Source organism: Polistes fuscatus, unplaced genomic scaffold, assembly GCF_010416935.1.
Source record: "Polistes fuscatus isolate 324 unplaced genomic scaffold, CU_Pfus_HIC Scaffold5, whole genome shotgun sequence".
Lineage (NCBI taxonomy): Eukaryota > Metazoa > Arthropoda > Insecta > Hymenoptera > Vespidae > Polistes > Polistes fuscatus.
Window position 1 is genome coordinate 344,582 of NW_025113129.1, and position 9,755 is coordinate 354,336.

A 9,755-nucleotide genomic window follows, 5' to 3' on the forward strand; every position below is an offset into this window, starting at 1 on the left:
GAATTATTGTTTTTCTTTTATTCAAGGTTCATTATTTTTGACAACAAATAAAAAAACGCCGTGTCTTAAATAAAGTCATTTCAATCTGACCTATAATCCAAACACTTCTTGCATCTCATTTAATGTATCTCGTTTATTCACTTTATTAGCATAATACAAAGTCAAACAGAGGGAAGGGAAAAAAAAGAAGATTTCTTTAAGAAGAAACTATGTTTATAACAGCGATTAACTTCTTCTATTTATGTAAATTAGCATTATTACGCACGGAATAAATGAATTGATAAAATAGATCTTTTTGTCTAACTTTGCCCATACGTGTTGATGGTATCCTTGAAAACTTGAAAAAGTAATATATTGGTTTTGCTTAAATAGGCTCCCGTTTAATGTTTCTTTCTTAGTTTCTGTTAAGACGCAAAAGATACAAGAAGTCACTGCGGAGTATCAACTTAATATCTGTTCTTAGCATACAAGAGAAGATCTAGAAGTATTTTAATACTATTTTAAGTTGTTTTATAATTTATAATTTGTTAAACTAATCATGTTGTATATTACTAAATTTTTTACTCCAATAGTAATAATGATACTGTTATTTTATTTAATCAAATATATATCAGATAAATTTCGTGAACATAAATTGGTAAAAAAATGCTCAGGTCCAAAGCCTTATCCTCTGATTCGAAATCTGAATGTATTACTTAGTGATATGAAAGGTATACTTTTATTTATTATTTATAATATCTATATTATGCGACTTCTATTCAATAAATTTGTCTTACAATTAGATATAACTCATAAAATAATAAAATTATCTACAATCTATTCTTCGCCGTGGCTACTGTGGGTTGGCCCAAAATTAGTCGTAATCTTGGATGATCCTGAAAATATTGAGGTAAGATCTATCAAATTTACTGCACTTTTTTAGAAACGATTTCCCCGAATAGGATTTTTTTTATTCCGCCTTTTTTTATATTAATTTTGTTTTCCTTTTTAGATTCTATCAAAAAGTTCTAGCGGTTATGAAAAAAGTTCTCTATATTTCCCTATGAAAATGCTTTAGGTGATGGATTATTTACTGCACCAGGTAAACTATAGGTTTACTTGCTTTCTTCTTAATTAATAAAAAAAACTATGTATACTCTACTGTAATACAGTATTTTTAAATATGTCTTTTAGACGATTGCTAATTAAAATAGTTTTCTTTTTTTATGATTGCATATAATGCCTACACACCTACACATGAATATATGAGAATCTCTCTTTTCTTATTTATTAATTAATAAATATATAAAGAAGATACTATAAATATTTAAATTAAGAAATATTCTCGTATTTAAAGCATAAATATGGGACATTCATCGAAAAATCTTAAATCTAGTATTCAAAGAAAAAATGGTTTCGACTTATATGGACTCAATGATAAAAAATTCAAACAGACTAGCTAATATTTTAGAAACTACAAACGGAAAAAACGTAGACATTATGCATTACGTACATTTATGTACGCTGGATATAATATATGGTAAGATTTGGAAATTATAAAAAATATAGATGGACACATTAAAATTTTCTAAAAATTGTTTTTTTTGTACTGACAGATAGCCTATTGGAAAGTGATTTAAATTTGCAGAGCAATCCGGATTGCAAACTTGATGAATATATATCAGAGTAATAATCAGAAGAATATTTTTAAATTTATAATATAATCTAATATTATTGAATATTCGTCTTTTTATTGTGAATTTTATTTTTATTTAGAGCGATGGACATAGCTGCAACAAGAATAGTGAAATTCTGGTTACATCCAAATATTATATTTAACAATTCATCTATGGGGAAACGGCTACAAGAAATTCTTTCCCCCTTAAATAAAATAACAAACGAGGTAAAAATACCAAGAAACCATTTTTGTTTTAAATTGTCAAATATCAAAAAAATATTACTTTGAAATAAAATAATAATTTATTCATGTATATATAACTTTTATATTCGTTAAGATTATAAGGAAAAAGAAGAATTCAATGAATGAAGATAACTTTACCAGGAAAGGAAAAGATCCACATGCAAGTAAGAATAATCATTTTAAAAAATATTTTTTTAGTAATGAATTTATCGATGAATACCTTTTATATAATAATAAATAAAATATTATTATTCTCCTTTAAAAAAGAAAAAGATACCAGTCCATTTTTAGATGCAATATTTAAATCCTTTTACGAAACCAGAGTATATCGGAGGCAGATATTCGTGATGAAATAAATACAATGGTTTTTGCAGTAAGATGAATTTATTTAAGATTATTTAAAATTTTTTTTTCATTTAGTAAACGTAAAAAACAATTAGTATTAATTTTTAGGGAAGTGATACTGCCGCTAATTCGCAAACATTTTTATTTTTAATGTTAGCCACGTTTCCGGACATTCAAGTACGCTCAGATACCACTTATGCATTATTATTTATTATCTTTTAAAAATCAATTATATTTTCATACAATACTTGTATCATTTATTCGGCTTTTTCGATTCCAGAATCAAGTATACGAAGAGCTGTACGATATGTACGACTCAAGCGATCCTATAGATGTTCCTATTACAATGGAAGATACTAAGAAAATGAAATATTTAGAACGAGTCATCAAGGAGACGTTACGTCTTTTCCCACCTGCACTACTTATTGGGCGAACACTAAAGCGCGATAAAAAGGTATTTTTATATATAATAAAATTTTTATTGTTTTTTTTCTTCTCCCACTGAGTTTACAGTCCTATGTAGTAATAATATGTATTTATTTATTTTATTAAGTGAACGACTATGTGATATTACCAAAAAACTGTCAGGTTTTTTTTATGATATTTACACTACACCGAAAAGAAAAATGTGGGCTGATCCTTTAAGATTTAACCCGGATCGATTTTTACCAGGAAAATATAACTCTAAATGTTTATTCCGTTCAGCACAGGGAGAAGAGGATGCATAGGTAAAACACATGTTTATGCATTCTTGAAATAGTATTCTAAACAATCGATCGGCTAAGTACATTTTTATTTAATATTGCTTTTTCAGGTCAAATATTTGCCATGACCAAATTGAAGGCAATAGCTGCTACCGTATTGAGAAAATTTATTATTCAAATAGACGAACCTTTACCAGTTGCAAATGTTAACCTAAAACTCAGTGTTACTACGAAACCGGCTGAAACTATATTCTTGAGATTTAAAAAGAGATAATATTTATCATTGTTGTCATTATTATGTTACTAATCAAACAATTGTAATATATAATTAACCGTACAAATTAAAAATAAATTCTCAATACTATACGTTTCTAGTTTTTTATTAGGATATCGATATTCGTATTCCTAACTATAAAAGATGCAATTTCAAAAATAAACTGAAAAATAAACACATTAAAATAAAAATTCAGTATATTACAAAATAACTCGAGTGATACTTAAATTACTTTTATCGGTAAATTGGTTATAATAAGTATATTTGAATTTATTCGTAGAAGTCAAAGTATCACAAACCTCACACACACACACACACACACACACACACACACATTATATATGTTTATTTTTAAATGTCATATAAAGTTATTACTTTCGAATGAGAAGAATGATTCTTTCCTCTGCATCTTCGCGGAACGACTCTCACGGTCCGAACGGTGTTAATATTCTGTTATAACGGTGTTTATATTCTTATAAACAATATATTAAGGGACGTAATTGCTAGGTAGAGAGTGTTCGCGTCTGTTGCATCGGTAGGTTTAGTGTTCGATTCTTCTAGCAGAACTTTTTTATATTTATATGTATAAATTTAAAAAATATTTTAACGTTTATTAATTTTAATTATTTAAAGGAAAGAGAACGAAAGTTATCACAAAGAAAATTAGAAATATAATAATAAAATTTTTCAATCTGCGCAAATATTTAGAGACGATTATTTTAGAATAACAGTTATCATTTATTTTTACCTAGTAAACACAATAAAAATATATGCAACTGTAATAATAATAATAATTATTATACTTTAATCATTCAATATTTCATGCAAATACTGGTCTGTGTACTTATGTACGCATGTAAGAAGTTATACTTCTTTGACGTACCAAAACGAATATAACCTCAATAACCTCAAAAATAACTTCAAAAAAAATAATAATTATTATTATTATAAATACTAATTTTTCTTGTTACTTTTTTTAATTTTCCTTGTTTATTTTTAATTAATGTTATTATTATGTTTATTATTATTATTATTATTATTATTATTATTATTATTATTGTTATTAATAATTTTTTTTTGCATAGAATATAGTTGATAAAGGAACCTGTTCTTCCCTCCCTAATTAATGATCGATATATTCCCTAATGTAAGCTGAGTATTTTTCTTTTATTATTATATTTTTATTCGTTTTTATTTATTTTTAATTTTATAAATATATATATATATATAGCGTGACTGGGTAAAGAGGGGGAGGATTGAAAGTATGAGAAGATAAGCTACTAATTATTATTTATTTATTTATTTAACAAAAAAAATAAAGGAATCATATTTTTAATGGATTTAATATAAATTTTATATAAAAAGGAGATAAAAAAAGAAAAAAACATGAAAATATCAAATATAGATATCAGTTCACACTATATAAGGGAGATATATCGAATTAATTTATGCGTCAACGGCCATGGCGCGGAGATAGAACTACTTCCCGCTCGATCATTTAAGTCAAGCAGCACTGAGTACGATTAGTAATTGGATGGGTGACCCGCTTAAAAAAAAAGAGGAAAAAGAAGAGATGTGAAAGACGACTTCATGCCGTAAATTTGAAATCGCTTTGCTGCGCATCGTAAATACCCGACAAACTTCGTGGTGTCGATTTTTAACCATGTCGCTTGGAAAAAAATCACTCCCATCACATTTTCCCAAGCGCGCCAAAAGAAGTATTACTTCAATAAAAAAAATTTTAAATCGGTTAACATTAGCGAATATTACCAATCATCAAGTAGGAAGGGGGAAACAGATCTCCTTATTAACTATATTCTATGTAAAAATAAAAGTAATATAATAATAATAATAATAATATGTAAATATTGTGATAGTTGACCTGTAATTAATTATAAAAATATCGAGAGTGTGGCATAAAAGACTGAAAACGTATCGTGCAATGTGAATGTTATTGTTTTTGTTTTGAAGTTATACTTCTTTTTCAATACTAAATACCAAGCGTGGCCTGTCGAGGATTTCCTTCAGAATTTGTGTGGCACTCAACGTGATAACGATTTATGTACCATTTGTAAAGATTATAGATTATTAGCGATATTTACCGATATCCTAAATGAAAACTGGAAAAGTATAGTTTTTAAAAATTATTTTTTTTGTACAGTTAATTATTACAGTTAATTATTTTATTAGGAAAATAATATCAACAAAAATTATAAATATTATCGCTTGTTAAATCTCAAGAATATAGTTTTAGCTGGTTGCAAAGTTATTCTGGACTTTAAGTCAATATTTTCAACGGAAACTGGGTTGTCTATTCGAACAAGAAATTTTCTCAATAAAGTGGCAGCTATTACCCGCATTTGCGTCATGCCAAATTTTTGACCTAAAAAATGTAACGGAGTAATATTAGTTTAGGATAGGCTATAGGATAATCTAATCTTAGTTTTTTTTACGATAGAATAGAAAACTTATGAAAATGTAGAATTCGTAAGAAAGGGTCCTCTTAAGAAAGGAATATAATATTTATTTCCGATCAAATAACATCTGGCGATCTATACTGTGGAGATTCCGAGAACGCTTTGTACGCACTCCCACTCTAAGGTGTTACGTAGATTTGGAAGAAAGATGGTTGATGACCAATAATGGATCGGGAAAGGGACTAGGACCGCCTTGCGTACCCTTTCCCCCTCCGACGGCGATGGGACCGATGCATAAGAAAGAGAGTTAGTCTTATGATTGCGCTTCGAAAAGTATTATGATTGCACTGGAGTTATGTATTATGATTAAGTATTAAGAAGCCTTATGGTATTATGTCGAGATATTAAGTGGTCGTATTATGTTGAAGTGTTATGTGTTCTTATTGAGTGATTATTAGTTCTTATCTTATGTGTTACGTCTTTTATGCTTTATGTTTTCTTACGTTTATGATTATGTTATTTGAAGCCTTATGTTTAAGTGATTTTATGATTAAAATATGTGTACTCTTAACTATTAATCCTGACACAAACTGTTATCTAAATAGTAACGCCCTTTAATCCTTGCATCCAGAAGAAGCTATCATCATTCATATCAATCTTTATCGTTTTTCCCTTTACAAAAAGAAATATTAAATAACAAATACCTTATGATCAACTATTTAGAATACTAATTCAATGAATAAAAATATGCTTTTACCTATACATCCTCTACTCCCAAAGCTGAACGGACGAAAACATTTCTTGTTATAATTTCCCGGCAAGAACCGATCCGGGTTAAATCTTAACGGATCAGTCCAATATTTATATTTTCGGTGCAATGAAAATATTGAAATAACTACGTGACAATTTTTTGGTATTATCACATTGTCGTTCACTTGATAAAATAAATAATACATTATTACTATATAAGACAGTAATGTCAATGGACAAAAATATATACTAAAAAATATTTTATTATATGTAAATATACCTCTTGTGTCCCTATATAGTTTCCGTGCAATAAATGGAGCTGCAGGAAACAGACGTAATGTTTCCTTGATGACTCTAACAAGATATTTCATTTTCTTAGTATCTTCCTTGTAATAGAACCTCATTTGGATCGCTTAAGCCGTACAAATCGTACAGCTCTTCGTATACTTGATTCTGGAATCGAAAAAGCCGAAAAATGATACAAGTTTTGTATGAAAATATAATTGATTTTTAAAAGGTAATAAATAAAAATGCATAAGTGGTACCTGAGCGTACTTGAATGTCCGGAAACGTGGCTAACATTAAAAATAAAAATGTTAGCAATTAGCGGCAGTATCACTTCCCTAAAAATTAATACTAATTGTTTTTTACTTTTACTGAATGAAAAAAAAATTTTATAATCTTAAATAAATTCATCTTACTGCAAAAACCATTGTATTTATTTCATCACGAATATCTGCCTCCGAATATTCTCCGGACTCGTAAAGCGATTTAAATATGACGTCTAGAAATGAACTGGTATCTTTTCCTTTAATTAGAGAGATATAGAGAAGATATAATTATATATAGTATTTATAATTATTATAAAAAGCATTCTTCTATAAATACATTATGAAAAGAATAATTTTTCAAATGGTTATTTTTACTTGAACATGGACCTTTTCCTTCCTAGGTAAAGTTATCCTTGTGCATTGACTCCTTCTTTTTCTTTATAATCTTGAGGAATGAAAGTTTTATACATGAATAAAATATTAATTTTTTTAGAAAAATATATATTGAGGAAAATTGAGATAATTAAAAGTGTGAATAATCGTTTTATTTATACCTCGCTCGTTATTTTAATTATGTGGGAAAGATATTCTTGTAGACGTTTTCCCTTAGATGAATTGTTAAATATAATATTTGGATGTAACCAGAATTTCATTATTCTTTGTATAGTTATGTCCATCACTCTAAATAAAAATAAAATTCACAATAAGAGGACAAATATGCAATAATAGTAGATTACAATAAAAATAAAAAAATATTTTACTAATTATTATTTCGACATATATTTATCAAGATTACAATCCGGATTGCTCTGCAAATTTAAATCACTTTCCAATAGGCTATCTGTCAGTATAAGAAAAATAATTTTTAGAAAATTTTAATAGTTCCATACATATATTTGAACTTTTCAGAATATCCAAATCTCACCTATATGATGTCCAACGTACAAAGATGTACGTAATGCATGAAATCTATGTTTTTTCCGTTAGTAGTTTCTAAAATATTATTTAGTCTGATTGAATTTTTTACTATTAAGTCCACATAAGTTGAAACCATTTTTTCTTTGAATACTGGATGTAAGATATTTCGATGAATCTTCCATATGGATGCTTTGAATAAGAAAATATTTCTTACTTTAATTTTTTATAATGTTTTTTTTTCTATATATTTATTTATTAAAAAAGAGACAAGAGAGACTTATATATATATGTAAAGAAATATTCTTTAATCGATTTACCGCGTTAGTCGAAATCATTGGTACGTACCTGACATACAAGTCAACTGATGTAAAAGAGAGGGGGAATAAATAACATAAGAGTTGCGAGAGCAGTCGCGAGCGTTTACTTGATTAGTAGGAACGATACGGTTTATAACGAACACTAAATGTCGTTCTTCTCGTTACAGGTAAGAATGTAAATATTTGTCACATAAGTTTGAAAATAAAAGTTTAAATCTTCTCGTTACAGAAACACAATTTTGTTTTTAACTGTACTCGACCTACACCATAAATAGTCTTATAAAACGACATTTTTGTACGTTAAAATTCAAAAAAGACTGAAGAAAAATGGAGAAATTACGTTTCGAATTTACCATGAAAGCAGCCACAGACAAGAAATTGAACGCGCTAGTAGTGACTTCCATTACAACACCAGACGGCGAAATTTTTGACCTACCAGGAGAATTGCAGGATGTGAACTTACACACGGAATTAATGAAGACCGATACTCTTAAGAAAGTTAAAAACGCAAACTTAAAAAGGAATCAGAAGTGAAACGCGGTGGATTGTTGAACTCTGAGTTGCGGGCTGAATACATTGATGAAGGGGGTAATATCCAGTTCGGGGATATGTTATTAGAAGAAAGATGGGAAGAACCGAAGGCTAATAATTCAAACGACCTATCAAAAGACGATCTGAAACAAACTTTACGTAGTGATCCCCCAAACAACGACTGAACAAAAGAGGACAATTAAGTCATCTTCAGAAAGGTTCATGTTAGAAAAATTCACCGACAAAATAGCAATGTTACCCAATGGATAGATATTCGAAAGAGAATGCGAACGCCTGGATGTGCAACGAGATGAGGAAAAGATAGAAATTCTGAGATTGTTCTTAGAAGGTTCTTGTGTGGACTGGTACAGTTCAATGTTGATGAAACACTCCATAAACTCGAGTTGGGCAGATTGGAAAGAAGATTTCGTTGAAACTTACTCAGATAAGGGATGGTCAACAGCAAGGTATGCTATAAATTTTAAATATATAGGTGGCTCATTATTGGACTATGCATTAAAAAAAGAAAAATACTTCTGGAAGTAGATAAAAATATGAATGCGGAAATGATGATATTATTGATAGCCATTAGTCTGCCAGAATACATCTCGGATAGAATTGACCGAAACGAAATTAAAGGAACGAGAGATCTGTTAAAAGGATCAAAAGTCTGGAATACTTGGTAGTAGAAAAAGGAGACTTCAGTGAGGAAAAAAATCCACCCCCAACTTATAAAAATAAAGTAGGAAAGAAAAATCCCTCTAAAGTATGCGAGTTAATGGGAAAAAAAAATAGACCCACCCCGAAAGCGTTTGCTGGTTCAGAACAAAACGGATAAAGAGGAAAAAAAATCCAATAAAATTAGTTAATAACTCACAACTGGAAGTTGAAGAGCCACAAAAACTAGTAGTGCTGCCATTGATAAAAGTAAAGGTATTATTGGATAAAAAAATGGAGGTTAATGGAATTTATGATTCTGGTGCGAATGTTTCGTTAATCAGTTCAAAGCTGTTAAAAATCAAAAATGGAAAATCCAATGAGTCCAAAA

At 28.6% G+C, this 9,755-nt stretch overlaps 2 protein-coding genes and 2 long non-coding RNA genes across 4 annotated transcripts; 1 reads left to right on the forward strand and 3 right to left on the reverse strand.

The window, feature by feature from the left end:
• The first annotated feature begins 1,380 nt into the window (after window positions 1-1,380).
• On the forward strand, window positions 1,381-2,256 carry LOC122521992 (cytochrome P450 4C1-like). Its single transcript, XM_043642753.1, has 5 exons — window positions 1,381-1,519; window positions 1,596-1,665; window positions 1,756-1,882; window positions 1,995-2,064; window positions 2,168-2,256. The coding sequence occupies exons 1-5, from the start codon at window positions 1,390-1,392 to the stop codon at window positions 2,254-2,256; spliced, it is 486 nt and encodes a 161-aa protein (XP_043498688.1). The 5' UTR covers window positions 1,381-1,389.
• Window positions 2,257-5,396: 3,140 nt separating this feature from the next.
• On the reverse strand, window positions 5,397-6,761 carry LOC122521993 (cytochrome P450 4C1-like). The gene is made up of 3 exons (XM_043642754.1): window positions 6,671-6,761; window positions 6,398-6,574; window positions 5,397-5,606 (listed from the first exon to the last, which is right to left on the reverse strand). Exons 1-3 carry the CDS (start codon window positions 6,759-6,761, stop codon window positions 5,443-5,445), a joined length of 432 nt encoding a protein of 143 aa, XP_043498689.1. The 3' UTR covers window positions 5,397-5,442.
• A 231-nt stretch (window positions 6,762-6,992) lies between these two features.
• LOC122522205 lies at window positions 6,993-7,469 on the reverse strand. Its single transcript, XR_006305007.1, has 3 exons — window positions 7,317-7,469; window positions 7,092-7,198; window positions 6,993-7,013 (listed from the first exon to the last, which is right to left on the reverse strand). It is a non-coding gene; the product is annotated as an uncharacterized LOC122522205 (long non-coding RNA).
• Window positions 7,470-7,502: 33 nt separating this feature from the next.
• On the reverse strand, window positions 7,503-7,853 carry LOC122522206. Its single transcript, XR_006305008.1, has 2 exons — window positions 7,703-7,853; window positions 7,503-7,622 (listed from the first exon to the last, which is right to left on the reverse strand). It is a non-coding gene; the product is annotated as an uncharacterized LOC122522206 (long non-coding RNA).
• Between the last annotated feature and the right edge of the window lie 1,902 nt (window positions 7,854-9,755).

Excerpts from the sequence above, each read along its gene's own strand:
- LOC122521993 (XM_043642754.1), bottom strand. The coding sequence starts at position 6,761 with ATGAAATATCTTGTTAGAGTCATCAAGGAAACATTACGTCTGTTTCCT. Across the intron at positions 6,575-6,670 it reads ACTATATAGGGACACAAGAG|TGAACGACAATGTGATAATA; the intron begins GTATATTTACAT and ends TATTTTATCAAG. Across the intron at positions 5,607-6,397 it reads TGGGAGTAGAGGATGTATAG|GTCAAAAATTTGGCATGACG; the intron begins GTAAAAGCATAT and ends TACATTTTTTAG.
- LOC122521992 (XM_043642753.1), top strand. The coding sequence starts at position 1,390 with ATGGTTTCGACTTATATGGACTCAATGATAAAAAATTCAAACAGACTA. Across the intron at positions 1,883-1,994 it reads TAAATAAAATAACAAACGAG|ATTATAAGGAAAAAGAAGAA; the intron begins GTAAAAATACCA and ends ATATTCGTTAAG. Across the intron at positions 2,065-2,167 it reads AGGAAAAGATCCACATGCAA|AAAAAGATACCAGTCCATTT; the intron begins GTAAGAATAATC and ends CCTTTAAAAAAG.